The sequence below is a fragment of the Podarcis muralis genome, chromosome 1, assembly GCF_964188315.1.
Source record: "Podarcis muralis chromosome 1, rPodMur119.hap1.1, whole genome shotgun sequence".
Classification (NCBI taxonomy): Eukaryota; Metazoa; Chordata; class Lepidosauria; order Squamata; family Lacertidae; genus Podarcis; species Podarcis muralis.
In genome coordinates this window covers 29,765,126-29,784,234 of record NC_135655.1, presented here as the reverse complement: position 1 = coordinate 29,784,234, position 19,109 = coordinate 29,765,126, and the positions used below count along the sequence as shown (strand labels likewise).

Genomic DNA, 19,109 nt, shown 5'->3' with positions numbered 1-19,109 from the left:
GAAAAAATCTAAACATGAATCAAATTCATGGAGACCCAACGTCACAACAGCAGAGCAAATAATTGGGTGAAGTAGTTATAAGGTGTAGAGCTACTTGATATACCACTGAGGAACCCAGAAATATTCAATTGTTTTGGCGGTGGCAAACTTGCAAGGCAGATCAAAGTTCTTTCACACACATTAGAGGGTCGAACCAAATAGAGGACATAAGATGCACTGTCCACTAAACTCTGCAATCAAAGGGGACAGGAAATTGTGAAAGAAAAGCTTGTGTCATCTTTGCCCTGGGACGTTGCACCTGAGCCATTATGAAGCTGCTAACTAAGATTGCTGCTGCTTCAGGAGAGGCAGTTTCTGAAGAGGGCAATGGCTGAATGTTAGCATTAGTCAATATCAAGAACCGTTAAGGTGACAACAAAATGGGCCACACAAGGAAACAGTCTTGTAGGAAGAAGTTCCCTTCAAAAATAACCTTCAGATGTGTGTTAACTATTCAGAAACCAATTCTCACCTGTAGATACTAAGCAGAATCAGCACCATTATCCCATAATTGTAAACCTTCCTAGATTGGATGCTGGCTGACAGAGCACCAGCACAAAATTTCAGAAATACATCCCATGTAATCCCTGAGGGAGAAAGAGAAAAGGGAAGATTGGCCAGGTATACTGAAACTAGAAAGCACAGTGGTACCTTGGTTTAAGAACGTAATCCGTTCCAGAAGACCATTCGAGTTCTGAAACGTTCGAAAACTGAAAACTCAATAGCCGATAGCTAGGCCCCAGGATCTTGCACTCAGTGGAAGCTGCATGGCATGTTTGACTTCTAAGGCGTGTTTGAAAACTGAAGCATTTACTTCCAGGTTTACAGCATTCAAAAACCGAAATGTTCGTCAACGGAGACGTTCGAAAACCAAGGTACCACTGTATCAGTAATCACATCAATCTGTATAGTCACAGCCCAGGATCAACCCATCAACCCATCTCCCCAAGATAAATCAATTCTATTTCAATCAGATGGAGTTTTCCAGTGGCAGAAAGCTAATCTTCTTTATTTTACCAGGCAAAGTGAATCATGCAAGCTAGTCCCTATTGAAAGAAGCATAAGATCAAAAATCACTCATCTTGAATTTCTCATGCCTATATTGATTCTAGTATCCTTAACTTAATTTTCCTTTCTTTCAGAAAAGAATCATCAAGCTAATATAGAAACATTGATGATTATGCTAGACAGTGGCCAGCAGGCGTGTATTTCTGGATGAAATTACTTTTTCCCCACGTGCTGATACCTTTAACATAAGAAGCAAAACAAAGAATGCTATAAAATACAGATGATTTCTATAGCACTTGTGGCAGTAGAATGTAATCTTTACTGCACAGATTGGCATAAAAATCCTCTGGGTAGGTCATTCTTATGTCCATATCAAAAGGTACGGAACTGACAAGAATTGGAGAGTAAGCTGCCCAAGGCTACCCCATAAGAACTGACTTTTGAACCCAAGTCTCCCAGATCAAAGGGTAGACCAAACTGGTCTTGCTGCTGATCAAGATACAGTGCACTGAAGAAACTTTCAAAACATCAACCCTAAACCAACTATGTGACAATGATCTTTTACATTTGTGTCCTTTCAAAACTCTTAATCGGTCACAACATTTTGATTCTGTTGAAACTTGATGAAACTTACCTGTCAACATACAGGAGAAAAGCATGGCAGGAAAGTAATGATGAAAATAGAGCACTCTGCCCATCATGAAGAAGGGAAAGTAATGGAGGACCCATCCTAGCATAATCCTTCCTCCGCTATGTAGCAGGACTCGAGAAAGCTCTGGAACAGAAGACATTTCTTGAATTCTTTTTATCCTAACTTGTATAAACACGTGTTCACAAAGCTTCCAGCAGAAATCTAGTTTTGTGGAGTTTATAAAATGGTTTGGTTTCTACCCAAAACAGTTGTTCCAGTTGCACAAGGACTTCTGATTGTGCAACAGAACTTCCCCTCCTTCTCCCTGTGTCCTCCCACCTCCCAAAAATCTGCTCCAGAGAGTTGGGGGGGATGGACCCAGAACAGATTGCAGGGCGGGCAGCAGGGAGTTGTTCAGTTGGAAATCCTTGGATGAATGGGATAACTTGGTTGGATACAATTCTGTGTGTTTTTACTTCACCAGTTTAGAGTCTAGGAGAAAATATTACTACTGCTGCATGCCCAGCGCAATGTGTTCCCAACAAGCCAGCCCAGCTACACGGTAAATAACCAGATCTAATTCCAGCATGTATGTTAGCAATTGCTGTAGCTCCAAACCAGCAGAGATTAAGAGAACTAGGTAAGAGAGCTGTTTCCTCATCTGATATCACAATTCCATGCAGAAACAAAGAAGGTGTTATGACATTCACCTTGCCAAGAAACTCCAAACAGAGTTTAAAGAGAGTGTTCTGATTAAGACCCTCAGAATGTGGCCTTTCATTACTTTTGTCACTACTAGACAATGAAACATTAACAATATCACTGTGTGCAACAGAGAAGCCAATAAATGAAATAAGCAGCAGCTAACAACTCTCAAAGACCCAGTAGATGACTATCCTTCAGCTGTCAGGAAGACAGTAAAACCCAAAAAGAATAGTCCCAATCAGGAATTACCAAGAATTTCCAAGAATATGAAGTCTAAGAAGGAATTGCTCTCTCAGGCTATTTTCCTTGTCATGGGAACCCCAGAGCAGTAACAGTAGCTTTTCCACTTCAGGTTTCTCGGATTTTCTTTGCTTGATCAACACTAATCATCTCCCTGCTCCACACGCAAAAATAAAAAACTTTTACTGAAGGGAATGTGGTCTAGCATTTACTAGATGGACTTTCTCCTTTTAAGTTGCCTCCTGCAATTAGAAAGGACCAGAACGTCTCTTTAAAAACTAGGCCGAAATCCAGCAAATCAACCTTTGTGAGCTGTTACCAGAGGCAGATTTAGGGGTGCATGGTGGTTCGTCTGCACTGGGCGCCAAGCTGAGAGGGCACCACAGGGAGCATCGCAACAAGGACTAAAATGGAAAGTAAGAGGTAGGGGAGCTGCTGCTGAAATCTGAAAGCCCGAAGTCTGCCATTCCTGTTGCACTCCACCCATTGCTATCATGATTCTTTTGATACTGCACTCGGTGTCCTCTCATGGATAGTGGAAGTAGATATGCAGCAGGAAGCCATAGTGATTATAAAACAGAAGAGAAGGTGATAGACCCAGAAAGTAGGAAATTTACTTTACCTTTGTGCTCAGCTTTTAGCCGAACTCCCCTCTTCATGGCCACAGAAACGAATATTGCCATTGTGATATACAATCCAAGAGTAATTAGGTTCAGCCACCAGATCACCTGTGAGGGAAAGCCTTGCAAGTAGACAAAGATGCACAAAAGGCACCATAAAACTACAGGGAGGGGAATGAGAGGACCTATCTGGAGGGAAGGGAGGGAAGCCAAATTCCCTCATCCCACCTAGGGGAACAAAACGTATATTCTTCTTACCGGATTTCCCAGCAAATAAACCCTGTAGTCTGTTTCATTGACTCCAGAAAAACGAAGGCCCTGTGGAGAAATTGATGGCCACCATCAGTATGTGATCAACACAGGTTTTTTCAGTCTACATTTTGCCTTAAGCTTGAGGTTTCCATAACAATAAACATCTGTGTAAGAAAGAAACCGGAACAATGTATCATATGTGGTGGGAGTGTGGACTTATCAAACAATTTTGGAATAATATATATGAGGAAATTTTAAAAATGTTTAAAATATCCTTTGTTTAAAAGCCAGAAGCATTTCTTCTAGGCTTAATTACCATGATATTCCTGGTGATAAAAAGAAAGTATTCCTATATGCCAGTGTTTCCCAACCTTGGGCCTCCAGCTGTTTTTGGACTACAACTCCCATCATCCCTAGCTAGCAAGACCAGTGGTCAGGGATGATGGGAATCGTAGTTCAAAAACAGCTGGAGGCCCAAGGTTGGGAAACACTGCTATATGCGAACAATCAGAGCAAAAATTAATAAAAGAATGGGACTGTGTTAAAGAGTATATGAAAAAACATTGTTCAGGAATAAATATAATGATCTGTGATGAATGAAGTTTGCAGGCATAAGGAAAAGAAAAAATAGTTATGAAAGGCATAAAACCGGAAGTAATAAATGTACACATACATATAATACAACGGAAAAGCAAAAATGAAAATTTGAAGCCACTAAAGGATGGAAGGAAGTCAAAATGCATGTATGTATGTATGTTTGGTTATGTTTTGTTATAGTCGTCGTTTTTCCTTGTTTGTTTTTCTTTTTTTCTTTCCCCCACCCCCTTTGTTTTAGTTTTCTGATTAATGTTTTATTTTATTTTTATCTTATGTTGTAACTTGGCATGGAAAAGAAACAACAACAATAAAAATCTGTAAGATCAAATATTTCCATAGGGATCCTCCATTACAAGACAGAGAAATGTCTCCAAAGAAATAGTGTTTAAAGCCCTACATTTAAAACCCACAATAGTGTTTAAAGCCCTGAATGACCCAGGCCCAAAAAATCTGAAAGACGCCTCCCGACAGATCCTCTTGGGTGCTAAGATTGGCAGAGGAGACCCTTTTGGGAGTTCCGCCACCCTCAAAAGCTTTGGGGGAGAGGTGGCCCAGGCAAGGGCATTATCTGTGGCATCCTCCTAAGCTGCTGAACTCCCTCCCCATAGAGGTGAGTCTGACAACTTCATTATGCAGTTTTCTGCAAATGCTGAAGACACACCTCTTTACCCTGGCCTTTGACATTTGAGATGTGATTTTTTTGTGAGTTTTAAAGTTGTACTAATACTGTTTTAAACTGTGTTTTAATTGTTGTAACCTGCAAAGAGTGGGTAATAAATTGGAATAAACAGAGTAACAATAGTGTAGTTTCTATAATCAAACCTCATAATTATATGAGGAACTATTTCAGTCTTTGCTGTTCCGATAGTCGCACAGCGGCAGCCCCTGTTGTCTGGGAGCCAATGGTTATTTAACATGTCGTTCCTTAGCAGCAAGAACCACGGGAGGGCAAATCAGAACTGGTTTTCTGCAGAAGCCATTTAAAGCAAGCCTTCCGAAAAATTCCCAGATACAATTGAAGATCAGCTATTCACAATATTACCTTGAAAACAATGAGATACAACATAAACAAGTTACAGTGCCTCAGAATTTGTTTTGCCCACATACTTGGTAATTGATAGGCCAGTGCCAGGGTTTGGATGTGACTTCATTCTCCTTTGGTTTGAGGCCACTGTTCCCCTGCAAGGAAAAACAACAACTATATTCAGTTAACAGCTATGCTGCAATAAATATTCTCCCTCAATATATATTGATATACAAGCTTTTACATGTAAAATGAAAACTAAAAAGACCCTTGCTATATCAGACAAAGTGCATAAATACTCCAGAATCCAGTTACACAAAATAGGACATGAGAGCCATAGCCCTTTCTGACTACTGTCCTCCATCAACTGATAATTTGAGACATACTGCCTTTGAATCAAGATAGCTATCAAAACTTGTCATTGATAGACTTATCCTCCAGATTTGCATCTGTATGCAAGTTACAGACCTCTCTTTTTGCAAAAAGTCAATATGCCTTTTTGCATGTCTAGATGAACGGCATATAGATCTTTCCTTGGGAAATTCTCTCCCTTTACTGTAGTCTAGAAGTGAACGAATTTCCCGAGGAAATATCTAAATGCCGTTCACATAGGCATGCTAAGCTTCCCCAGATAGTAGTGGAACAGATTAAACCCAGGTGCCTATGCTAAGGCTGCCGTGTCTCTCAAAGACCTGCTTCTTATTAGAAAAATGTCTGAGGAAATAGCTTGTTCTAAGGTTAAGCAGCAGAAGTTCCATAGCTCAAACATTCAAAACCCTGAAATAACAATGCTGGATCAAATCAGAGGTTCTTTGCAGCAAAATCAGAGAAACACAAGCATTAGGTTCTGTGTTCACATGGCAGGGCAAGGGACTGGGTCTATAGCTCCATAATAATGAAAGCTAAACATGTTGCAAAACTTGATTTTAATCAGTATCTACAGGAAGGGCTAAGGCAGGAGTCTAACAAGGGTATATACTAATTATTTATCACAGTTCACAGTTAACCACCTATATTCTAGCCAGATTGTACATTGAGGGCCTTTGCCATTTAATTTAAACTGGCTAAAAACCATTATGTATATATGGCTGCTGGAGCTGGAGCACACAGCCTTAGACAGACACTCATGTTTACAAGAACAATTCTCTTCCCCCTGCAAAATATTTTCTTCCAATGTATGTTCTCTCTAGGCAGCCTCTGTCTCAGAGGGGAGGAACAACAAGAGATGGTTATCATAACCCTGTGTGTGAGAGCTTTGCAGGGACATCAGGCAGAGCACCACTGGAGACAGAATGCTGGAACTGATGGACCTTTGGCAATCCTTATGACATTAACAAGCATTTGCTCAAAAGCTAGTCTGTGTTCATGCATGCACACATGTACTTCTATTTCTTGTCAAATATATTCACACTGCCCTCTGGTGGAGGCAGCCTAAAAACTTTCACACAACAGAATTTAATGAGATCACTATCCAAAGGGGAAGGGTTCAGAAGCCTCTCTGAAGAGAAGAACTCTACAGTCCTTTATTGTGAAATCTCCCACAAGATCCCACCGGGTTTGCTTTCACTCTGGAAAGAAACTATCTTTAGTTTAGATAAACTGAATTATTCTTACAATATCAGTGTGGGAAGCTTTGAGGGTTCTGGGTTGTTGTTGTTTTTGGTAACTGCTTTTTAGAAAAATCAACAAATATAAATAATGTCGCTTCCTTGTCGAGAGGAACGTATTAATAGCATTGCTATGAAAGAGAGTTAATACTAGTTTTTTATTTCTTCAGCTGTTATGTTTGACAGCTTCAGATAAATTTTACGCCTACACAAGGACGTTTCTTAACATCTCAGGAAAATCCGACTCTCGGTCAGAATCAGGATGACAAAAATCTTGGACACAATGATAACTGGTGGTCTCAAATAGCGAGGAGCTGTCTGGACACAATACTCCAGGGGCCCAGCTCTTCCCTTCATCCGCAACATAGCTGTCAACATTTCCATTTTCTTGCGAGGAATCCTATTCGGAATACGGGAATTTCCTTTTTAAAAAAAGGGAAACGTTGACAGCTATGATCTATAAGCACTCTCACGCACACATGAAAAATGCAGAAGAGCTGCACATACTTTTTAAAAATGTGTGGCTTTATTACTTATATCAGCATACTATCAATAGCACACACAATATGTCTCTTCCTTCATTTATTGGCACAGTCTTCCCCATATTTGATGGATGCCAGAGATTTGTGAAGTGCCCTCACTGATCACACAAGATGTCTTGAGAACTGCACTATTAAACATAAACCTGCTGAACCCCATAATGCTTCTTCTATTCCAGATAGTACCCAAGTTGGCACAGTTAACGCAGAAATAAAAGGAGTGTTTTTCTACAAAGGAAAGAAAGTTACAAACAAAATGGAACCCAAGCCAGTCTACCTACTCGGATCATAACCATGTGAGACTCGAGCAGAATCTCTGGAAAGGAAGGTTTCAGAACATCCAAACTGATATTGGGCACTATGGAAAAGAAGACAGTTTAAAGTGGGATCTCACATGTTGATTAAGTACATACATTAATGATACATAGACATTCCCTCTGCATTAAATTAGGTCCCAGGTGCGGGCAAAGGTCAGAAGGTGGTTGTTGGTGTGTGTGTTTTTTTAAAAGGACCATAAACCCATGAAACACGATACCTTGAAAAGCCATCTTTCCCCCACTTTTTCCTGCTGTGCACTAAAATGTCAAATTAGAATCTCAAGAAGCTTCCTTGTATGTATAACAAAGACATGCTTAAATCCAGCCATTGGGGAAATTATTCAGGAATTCTAATTCTTAATATTTTGCTTCTGTTGCTTTATGGAGCTTTCCCTCTTCAAAATCGACAAGCAATAGGAAGGGGAGGGGAAATCTTAACATTTTGATGACAAAAAGGTACATTCAATCACATACACCTGGGATTAATGTGATCTTCAACATTCCAGAGAGAATTAGGAGACTCCTTCTGATATGGAGTGCAGGTGACTTCTACCTGCTCCCAGCCCCTGTGAAACAAGAACCATCAGTAAGTCATCAATAAAACTTCTGAACTTGTCTATCCCAACTTGCATTCATATTCCATAACATCTCTTTGTGTCAGAGACTCTTTTCTTACAGAAACATTGGCCTTTCAGAATTCACACTGAACCAAAAGACAATCTAAGGGAATCAAAAGTCATGTTGAGTTGCTGTTGTCACTCTTTTAATTGTAGTGCTGTTTTAATGGGCTTATTCTCCTATATATTTTAATTGTGGATATTTATTTTAATGCTTTGATAAAATTGTTTGTGTGTTTTATTAGGTGTGTTTTACACTTGTAAATCATTGAGATGCCACCTTGGCAATTAAGCAGTATATAAAATAAATCATCACCACCATCCTCTAAGATAGATACACATACATATAAATACATATATTTATGTTCTAGTTGCATAACTTAAACCAGTGCTTTTTTTTCTTAAAAAAAAAATTAGTGGAACTCTCATTTTCCAACTCATATTGAAATACTGCCCCTCAATGAGGCCAAATTTAGATTCACAAAATGTTTAGGGGTATGTGTACCCCTGCATCTCCCCAGAAAAAAAAGCACTGAATTAAACATTTAAGTTCAAACAGTGGCCTTGTTTACACAAGCACTGGACACAGCCTTTTTTAAAAAAATAGAAGAAACAAGTTATATGATTAGAATTGGCAATATGCATCTAGCTCACACTTTTTAAAGAAAGGCTTTAGAAACTGTACCTTGGTGATTTACATATTTGGCAGGATGCCATAAATGTATACCCCCCATTTCAAAGGAAGACTCACGCATCCTTTCAAAGGCATGGGAATAATTTTACATCTGTAAAGTGTGAGAAACAGACCTAGGATAGCCCACATCTATGGTGACCCTACTAAGAGGAACAATCTGCTGTCAAGGGAGGAAATAGTAAACTGTATATGCAGTAACAGCCAGGCTCTTGCTACATGAGGAATACTCTGGAAACCAAACCACACTCCCTGCTCCCCACACTCATTTAATCTTTACTAGGCAACAGTTCCCCTGTTTCTTGTGTTTATATGTCTTGTTAAACTATTTTAAAATTGGTTTTATCTAAGTACATTGTTCTCTTGCTAGTTTGCTGGTTCTTGAAGTGGAATGACCTGGAATGAAAGAGTGCATTTTCTAATGCTCAATTATCACAATGGTTTCAGGTTAACTGCCTTTCTAGCTAAAAGATGTCCGGGCTTGACAGCCTTACGAGTTCAGCCTTGACAAGCAGATCCACTTACATAGAGACCGAAGCACACATATACACCATTGTGCAGGCAGAGGACAGCCAAAGCATTCAGAAGAGCTTTTTGTTCCCCGCACCTGCTCTTCCCTAGCAACTTGCACAACAAAAAAGTCCATTGATCCTTTTTGTTAGAAAGCAATTATATTGACTGTTCAAAACATGTGAACTGGCAAGTAAATAAGCCAAACGTTTTCAGAGGAGAATTTTCTGCTATTACAAAGCTTTTGGTACAGACAATTGCATGGCAATTAAAACTCGTAAGAAGGATGGCTAAGGAATACTATGTATAAAAGAGAAATAAATGACTGCTAGAAGTTAACTGATGCTTTCTCTCACACAGCATATAAAAGGCAAGTTCATTTAAGGAAATTCACTTAAGATTCCTGCCTTCTCCTCCTGCTATATCACATGCCTGATTCTACGTTGCTCAGGAGGGTCCCCCCTCCCAACCTCTGGAAAGGTGTTTTGGAGGCTGCAGGGGGAAGGATGGGGCAAAAATCCTTCCGTGAACTTCCTTAAATTAACTTATCTTAGGATCCAAATTAATAGTGAGGACTTTTATAGTCAACAAACACCTACAAGGCAGCACAATTGAGGGACAGAAGATAAGCGACATTTGGGCTTCGGCCCTAATATTCAATTACTTTGTCCTATTTCTTAATAAAGAAACGAGACTGTGCTCAAAAAGGAACAGGAAGACAGATATGGGGCTATGCTGAACAATACAGTGGACATTCTGCCTTGCCCCACTGAGCCAGAGAGGTCCCAAGAGGACACTTAGAAGCCAAGGGTCTGCAGGCACTGTGCACTGCCTGAGGTAAATGTGGTTGCTTGTGCCCTGCTAAAGACTTTGGCAGGGGTCTGGGTTGAAGCCTGAGAGTGTTCAGAGCATGATGGCCAAAGAAAAGGTTTCTGGCTCTTCATTTAAATGGGGCAGGAGAGGAGGAAATGGTTCTCCCAGTGGTATCTTTTTAAAGTGTAACCTGGTAACATAGTAACCTGGCAGAATGGACAGTTATTTTAAAGTAACAGTAGCCATGTTAAGTTCATTATATAGTAACCTTTCAAACTAAGCATAACCCTTCATTTTTATTATTTGTTAATCAAAGCTAAAACACATATCATATTGTTGTTCTGCTTTTAAGTGGTGCCTGCACTGCTTTTGCCACAGCTACTGGTGAGTGATCTGAGGTTTATTATTAACCAGTCATTTAAATATATACGGTGGCAGAAGGGAAAATAGGTTTGAACAAATAAGTAAATGGGTGTAAGAGTTGAAGTGAAGTGGGAAAAGAGTAGCGAATCCTTTGACAGTTTGGTGACCACAAGGTGGGATTATAATAATAGCTATAATAATCCCTAACAAGTGATGGCAGCCATGTGAGATTGATAAATAAAGGGATACTTCGCAGGCATAATGAATAGCACAATCAGGAAAAGAACACTGGATGGCATGGGAATGCTCTCAAAAACATTTTGGGGGAAAAATATGGATGTGTTTTCCTCATACTCAGGGATATGACAGACAACCATGACAGGCACTAGAAAAGAACTCATTACCATGCTGGATTGACAGTGAGCTGGTCGCAATGGGGCTTGTCTTATTACTACTATGATTGTTATTATTTTCTGCATAGCTTGCCGTGATCGTATAGTGGTTAGTACTCTGTGTTGTGGCCACAGCAACCTCAGTTCGAATCCAAGTCGCAGCAGGAAGGAATGCGCATGTTTTGAGCCAGCATGGTGTAGTGGTTAAGAGCGGTGGACTCATAATCTGGTGAACCAGGTTCGCGTCTCCGCTCCTCCACATGCAGCTGCTGGGCTAGTCACACTTCTCTGAAGTCTCTTAGCCTCACTCACCTCACAGAGTATTTGTTGTGGGGGAGGAAGGGAAAGGAGATGGTTAGCCGCTTTCAGACTCCTTAAGGGGAGTGAAAGGCGGGGTATCAAGTCCAAATTCTTCTTTTTCTTCTTCTTCTTACCTGTCCTTCGCTATAAGGTCCCAGAACAGGTTACAGCAATTTCAAAACACATTATTAAAAACAGTTTAAAACAAATTACCATCACAAGAACAGCATGGATCCTGAAAATATATATTTCAAGTGACAAAAGCCAAAGAGTAAAGACAATGTTGTCGTTCCTGCTGCATGTGACATTGTTCACTCACTTTAAATCATCCCAAGCTCAAGCGTCGGAAGAGCCTTCAGCAATGCATCTGTTTTCTACGATGCAGCCCCAAATGCACTGAATCACATATTACAAAGGAGGAAATCAAGAAGGATATGTGCTGCCTTGCTCTGGAGGTCCCTTCAGGCTCAAGAATTCCATGAAAAATGACTCCTAGATATTTACCATTTTGGCAACGTCTTCCCAGTTGAACCCAATAGGCAACCTGTAGCCACGTGAATTAGCCTGATCCGACTACGTAGCACTTTGATACGCTTCCCAGTCTTTCTTCCCACAACCTCAATTCGCCAGAAATCATTGCAGTCTCCAGTTCCATTCTAGTAAATGTGCATACCAAGAAAAAGAGGGGGGGCACACAGACAAAGAAGAGCTATTATGAATGAGAGAGGAATGGGTTTCTGAAGCTTCAAGGCAGTAGCAGTACTTGTGAGGAGCTAATGAGGCCCTTCAGCATTGCCCTATCTTACCTGCCCTATCCAAACAGCAGCAGTAAGTAGCCATTTCTCATAGGGGAGTTGCTCCAGCCACTTTGATCATCTTGGTTTATTAACCAAGGCCTGTCTTATGGTTGCAGATCACAATTAAGGAGGAGACACCTTAACCACAATCTGGGGTAACATGCTATGTCAAAACTTGTGTCAGCTGCCATACTGCACTGTGAGTGTGAGTGAGGCAGCACTGTCCCAGTAGACCACAGTTTGGTTTACTGTGGTGTGCAATGTTTTTGCTGCTCTTTTTGCCTCCACTTTTTTAGGGCCAATAAATAATCTGCATTGCTGCTCGCCCACTCCCCCCCCCCCCACATTTGGATTAAAAAGTTACACAGAACTGTTAGTTGACTGCTGAAAAGGTTTACCACAATACACTTTTTCACCTCACAAGAATGAAATAAGAAAATCTTTTCATAAAGGTTAATGGTTGTACATCCTTCAACCTAGACACCAATAGGTCATAACAAGTGCAGAAGACAATAAAAATCAGTCAAGCTGTTTAAAGAGCCTTAACTCCTTGAAGTCGAGCGCTGGCACAGGTAGGCTTTTGTATTTCATGTTAGATCACTGTAGTTTATATGAGGGTGAGGCACTCTCAGTATTCTCCAATAATCTCAAGTGTTTCATACAGGGTTTTTTTTTTTAATATGAGCTAAAAATTCACACTGCAGCTTCCTGTTATTTATGAAAGAATCGTGGATTTTGAGCAGCTTAAAAGAAAGAAAACCCCAAAAGGAGAAATAACCCTTTGTTCTGGGAATATATTCCAGGGTGGGCAGAATCAGGTTTTCTCTTTGTTCACTTACTATGCCATACCCAGTGACCTGAAGATGCTTTCTCGTCAAGGGGGCTTCATGAGGGTGACTGTGCAGGTTTCTAGAAGTCCTAAAGTTAAAATAAAATCACATTGTTTGATTTTATCCCTAGAACAGTTTGAGCGCTGAAAACTGATTTCAATTAAAGAAAACTTGGTTCAAACATTTTCTGTCATCTTCAACACAATTGAATATGGTGACACTATAGAGACGCTATGCCAAGTATACAGGCGGTGACCATTTTAGGCATGTCCAAATGACATGTGATTGCCGATGCGCGGGTCCTTCTGGGCCCAGAAGAGGGCAGGATGGGGGCGGAGAAGAATGGGGGTTGGGTGGGGCGGAACGAGGTGGGGCCAACTTATGTGTGCTCCGCTGACACGCACAGGGGCCGGGAACAGAACCCCCTTTCAAAATGGTTGCCACCTGTTTCTGTCAAAATTTGCACGTCAAGATTACTATTTACAGTGAGGTCCACATTCTCTCTCACGGTAGCAGATTCCAGGAATACTAGTGAAGTTAATTTCTTAGCGCAAATAAAGAGCATCTAATGGCACTTCAAAGACTATCAGGGGAAGAGAGAGTCATCAACAAGGTCTGTTCTAACCATGGTGTAGTTACTGGCAGACCAGATATCTATTACCATACTCAACCAGAATTGCTACTTCAGGCCTTTAGCATTCCTCACATTTCCTAAACAGCTTACTCTTTGTGTTCCAAACGGATAACGTCTCCATGCCTTACAAACTCCACAGGGAGGGAAGCGTCTGAATGATCTGGTGAAACAGAAGAGGTCACAGCATGAGATCTGAGGCTGATGGAAAAGATGTAAGAATGCCAATATCAAACAAACTTGGAAAGCATCATAAAAATATCATCGTTCCAACATCTCTAGTTCAAATACAAAAAAACAACAACCCTGAAATATTTCCAATGACTTTCCAACATTATCATTATGATAAAAAGCTTCTCTAACAGCAAACAAAATGTATCGCCAGTAAGACAGCACTCTTCCCAGGATGCCACAGAATGCAAGTGTTAGAAAAACATTAAAATTCCTGAACATTCAAACTGTGGCCACAACCAGCAAGATGAACAAGAAGCTATGTTCAGCACTAAAGACAAATTTCCTTTTGAAATATTTCATTCTGATCTGACCAGACTTTAATTCAGATAGATTACACAACTACTAACTTGGATCTGAGTCTCTTGTGTTTATACTTTTATACAAAAGGGGTAACTACGATTTAATTTTGCACGAATATATTTCAATTTGAAAGTATATAAACCATCTGTTAAACTGATGAAACAGCAGGCAGCAGAGATAAATCTGGGCATCTCTCAGGGGAGTATTATGCTGTAGATGCACCACAGGATTAGATCAGGAGGCACCACATTTTATTTTATACTTTGAAATGGGCCATCTTTGCCACTGCCCCAAAACACAACCTCAAATGCTTATCCAATTCAGCTATGTTGCCGTCACTAGCCCATGCCACCAAGAGGCATGCATGCCAAAACTTGCCTTCCAGCGCTACTGGACTATTTAAAAAGCTTGCAAAAACCTTGTATAATGACCTCCCCACAATAAGGAACCAAGTTTATTATATATCAGATCTAATCTGCCACTAGACATGGCACAAGACAGTTCACTGGAGTGGTTGGACTAGGACCTGGGAGACAAGAGTTCAAATTTCTTCTCAGTCATGAAGCTCACTTGGGTGACCTTTGGCCAGCTGTAGTATCTCAGCCTAACCTACTTCATAGGGTTGTTGTGAGGATAAAATGGGGAGGAAGAGAAAGCATGAATTGCTGGGATAGCTCAGTTGGTACAGTATATGACTCTTAATCCCAGGCTTGTGGGTTCGAGTCCCACGTTAGGCAAAAGATTCCTGTATTGCAGGTGGTTGGCCCATTCCAACTCTACAATTATATGATCCTATGTACACCACCTTGACCTTCTCAGAAGAAAGGTGGATATGAATGTAAAAATAAATTATAAAAATATACAGAAGTGGCAAGTGTGCCCCTCCAAGGCAGTCTTGAGAAGACTCACAAAGAAGCACTAGGAGACAGATCTTGATGTTCTGTGCTTTTGGCACCTATTCAGGACAGGCAAGTCCACAGGACCTGAGAACAAGTAGATGCTGCCCTTCCTCTTACTTCCATAGTCACAGACAAGACCACAGGCATGAAAGGGCAGAGAATCGCATCCATACTCCCCTTTACCCAGAACCCAGTGGACCATGCACCTTCAGCAAGGAAGAGATGCACCACTGAATATGCTGCCTCAGAGGGGTATCAAACACAGCCCAGTTTATACAGTGTGAAGGAAAACGATGTATGCTACTTGGAATGCCTTACAGGAGGAGAGGCAGAATATAAATGTAACAAACAACAAACAAACAAACCAATACGGTAATCCCGCAGATTTAGAAAAGAAACTAAAACTCCTAGGGAAAAGGGAGATCAATTATCTTGAAGAACGGAAAAAAACAGTTACTGTACATATTACACAGTTTTATTCTCAAGTTACCTGCTTTCAAGTTGTGTTTCTTTATAATCCACAAGTTATTCAAGTCCTTATGCAAATATGCAGTGACCTAGAAGCACAGAGAAGTCATTGCATTCCATCCCTTCAAAAATACAAGCAGTCTAGTCTTTGTGCATTCACTACCGACAAAGGCAATGCTATGCATTTCTGAATGACCTAAGTTTGTAACCAATGCGTGCACACGCACACACACACAAAGCAATTGCAGTTTGTTGTGAATAGCAGAAGTTACTGCTTTTATGATTTATTTTATTTTTAAATGCATTTTAAAAATGCATTTTCCAAAGAAGCCAAATCCATGTATGACCCAAGATGCATATTTGACTTTGGGGGTGTTATTTCCACCCTGTGACACTTCACCCCCCAAGTGACCAGTTATTTCTGTGCTGGACATAGGCTTTTACATCAATGTGTTGTGCACACAACTGTGATAGAATATAATAGTGGAAGTCAACTCTATTTGAATTAAGAAATGCATGGAACCAGGAATCTATACTGCCAAAGTCTAGAGCGATGCTCCCTGCCTTATTCTCACCCCTGTCCTGTGTTAGTCTTCCTAAGAATTCACCCTGGACTCCTTGGGTTCAATATCACTGCCATATGATGGAAGTGCTTTTGGAGAAGACTTGTATTCTAATGATTGTGTGAACTACTCCAGTCCTGCAAGCAAGTGGTACAAGACCTGCGGGAACAGGGGAAAAGCCTAGATAATCCATAACCCAGCCTCCTGTTCACCACACTGGCGAACCAGATGCCTCTGGGAAGGTTACAAGCAGGGCATAAGTCCAATAGTCCTTTCCTGCTGTTGTTCCCTAGTGAGGGGTATACAAAGGGATACTGCCATCAAGACTAGTAGCTACCAATAATACTAACAGATCTCCTCAAGCCCTACATGAGACTTTCAGCCTGCAAAGATGCTGGAAAAAATCCATAGCAAGAGAGGAACATGAAACAACCATTATTTGTACTAAGAGGACATGAAGCAGCTGAAATAGCACAGGTCTCAGACAGATTTTGACTTCTAAGTCATCTAGAAGTATTTCTGCAAGGCACTCCCGTGCCTGAAAACAACACAGGAAGGGCTTATACACCTGCCAACTTCAAAAGCAAACGTGCACACACACCTTTCCAGTGTTTTAGTTACATGAATGGCTTACGGCAACACCAGCAAAATGTGACATTCCAACAATTCACTGACCTGCTGCTGCCGTGCTCCCACACCCTCAGGATACAGGTGCCAGTGTGAGTGAAGGTATCCGCCTGCCATACGAAGGTTTTTCATTGTTATCACAGAGCCATATGCCAAGTCTAAAGGAAGAGAGCAATGGTTTAAGGTGGTTCACCTATGACGGTATTGCAAATGGAACACAAATAAGTTGTGTTGTTAGTTGTCCTCTGTGTTACAGAGGTGCAAACAGCCTTCACTTGGAGTTGAGCATTTAGTGTTACTGATCCCATGCTGTGGAACGCTCTTGCAGCAAACATTTGACAGGCATCCTCCCCCCCCCCCCTTCTTCTTCCTTTCAGACACCTCTTGGAGCCTCTCTTATGGCAACAGGCCTATGGGGTTATCCAAAATGTCCCAAGTAGCCAGTCATTTTAATGATTGCTGTGTATTGCTTTTAAATGTGTTTATGTTGTTATATACTACCATGATGTTTTGGAAGAGGGCGGTGTATAATTTTGTGAGTAAGTAAAACATATTGGCACCTGTGTACTGGAAATGCTTGCAGAAAACCAGCCACAAGGGTGTGGGATACACAGTCATTAATCATGACCAAGATTCCACTGTGCTGTGAAACTGCTGCCACCACAGAATCATCATGTGGCGGCCATCATGGTCTGATGTGACTGCAGCTGCTATTTCAAGACAAGCTGAACTTTCACTAGTCCACATTGACTTGCATTAAAAAAAAAACTTACAGTGTCATGTACCATCATTTACAAAATCCATTGGGAAATCAAATTCTCATAGATATAGAAGCAGATATTTTAAGATGTGGAATTTGAGCAATGAGGGAGGCATTCAAAGACGTTATTTCAGAATAGTGCACCCAATCTTTTAGGTTTAAGAAGATAACAGCATTTTAAAAATATATGTGACTTCATTAATTAGGTGAAATAATTCCAGAATTTGTTTTTGCAGATACAGCCAACTTTTCTTGGAAAAACATCAGAAACCCACACACTCCACCTGCCCCCAAATATTCCTGTTGATTTCTGCAGATTTTAAATCACATGTTTCTTATTCTTTCTAGATGTTTTGCTTTTTCTTCCTGTTGTGCAGGGAGCGGGGAATCAAATAACCACAGAAGAAACACTCTGACAGCACATCCTTAGCTCATAGGCTGAAGTGAAGGAGGTGCAGTGACAACAATTTATCCCCCCAATTATCACTGCCTCTCTGCACTCCCACCTCTGCTGCTTGGGTACAATAGGGGTCCACATTTCCCCAAAACTCTGATAACTGTACTGGTAACCAAGTGCCACTTATTAAATGTAACCAGAGGGTATAGAATGGTTCAGGTAGCACAACAGCTTTTAGGCAACAGTCTCACCCTACAAAGAAAAGATGCCAGTTGGGAGATCACTAGCATGTGACTACTGAATCAAGATGACACACATTTACAATGGCTTCAGACACAGTCTGCCAATTTAGTTTAGCAGATCAGGATTTCTCCAAGGTGGTGCCAAGAACTACAACTCGTTTTATTCCAATACGGAAATATATAATTAAAAGTTACTGTTCCATTCGTTTGTTTTTTGCATCTTTTGAGGTTCCATCAACTCTCTTATTATGTATTTTATATGCTTCCGCCACACTTGTGCTCAGTTCTAAACTTTCCACTCCGAACCCACAAGTGACAAAGATCAAAATGTTCAGAAATAATTCCAAGGTGGTTCAGATCACCATTCCAAACACACTAAAGAGCAAAAAAACATGTGACAAATACTTTGCATTTGCTTTAGCATCCACCCTGTGTTCTCTTAAAATCACAGGAGAGTTTTTTGTTTGCTTGGATACAGAGTGTTCATTAGAGCATTGGTTCCCTCAAGTATCTAGATACTCACACTCTGGAACAGACATGTTATGAAGGTTGTTTCCAATCAGCCGAGACTGAAATCCAGAGCTGAAAAAACCATCTCCAGGCCCACTGGGGAAAAACCAAGGGTATGTAAATTATGCGTGCATGGAGACAAATGGAAAGAGTTTTAAGCATATAATTTAATAAGCAGGAAACATAACAGCACTGGCCTGTCAGCGCACAGGATGTTCCCAATTTCCTTTGATGTCTACAAAAATCTGGGTCATTTGGCTGACACACAAGCAACCTTTAGCTACCTTCAGATTTACATCAATTAAGTGATCAATTGTGCCCAAGTACAATGCAAGTAAACAATCCTGAGGAAAGCCTAATTTGAGTGAGATATTTGGTTGAGTATTTCCTAAAACAACCCCCAGACTTGTGCATGTACCTCAAACTTACATGCTGACCTGCAGGATTAGAACTTTACTGGCCCGTCACTTTTCTTCACTAGTGGGGTTAACGGCTTATTCTTAAGCATGACAAACAGGTCTAGGCAGTAAAATGGGAGTAAATACTGTGGTCAGAAGCTTGGTGAATATTGTCATTTTAGAAGGTC

At 40.7% G+C, this 19,109-nt stretch overlaps 1 protein-coding gene across 6 annotated transcripts in view; it reads right to left on the bottom strand.

Annotated features, from left to right (window-relative positions):
* POMT2 (protein O-mannosyltransferase 2) overlaps nucleotides 1-19,109 on the bottom strand; it is a 33,122-nt gene that overhangs the window by 6,718 nt on the left and 7,295 nt on the right. For 3 of the 6 annotated variants that reach the window (XM_028718764.2, XM_028718756.2, XM_028718782.2), the window contains exons 8-20: nucleotides 18,537-18,619; nucleotides 16,663-16,772; nucleotides 15,447-15,513; nucleotides 13,617-13,686; nucleotides 12,902-12,980; nucleotides 11,770-11,921; nucleotides 8,054-8,145; nucleotides 7,544-7,620; nucleotides 5,200-5,271; nucleotides 3,502-3,561; nucleotides 3,246-3,351; nucleotides 1,682-1,822; nucleotides 512-626 (exon numbers count right to left, since the gene is read on the bottom strand). In XM_028718764.2, coding sequence (XP_028574597.2) covers nucleotides 512-626; nucleotides 1,682-1,822; nucleotides 3,246-3,351; nucleotides 3,502-3,561; nucleotides 5,200-5,271; nucleotides 7,544-7,620; nucleotides 8,054-8,145; nucleotides 11,770-11,921; nucleotides 12,902-12,980; nucleotides 13,617-13,686; nucleotides 15,447-15,513; nucleotides 16,663-16,772; nucleotides 18,537-18,619 — 1,224 coding nt within the window. Of the gene's footprint in view, nucleotides 1-3; nucleotides 231-511; nucleotides 627-1,681; nucleotides 1,823-3,245; nucleotides 3,366-3,501; nucleotides 3,562-5,199; nucleotides 5,272-7,543; nucleotides 7,621-8,053; nucleotides 8,146-11,769; nucleotides 11,922-12,901; nucleotides 12,981-13,616; nucleotides 13,687-15,446; nucleotides 15,514-16,662; nucleotides 16,773-18,536; nucleotides 18,620-19,109 lie in introns of those variants that run through there. The other 3 variants (XM_028718773.2, XM_077925173.1, XM_077925183.1) reach the window with 3 other exon arrangements.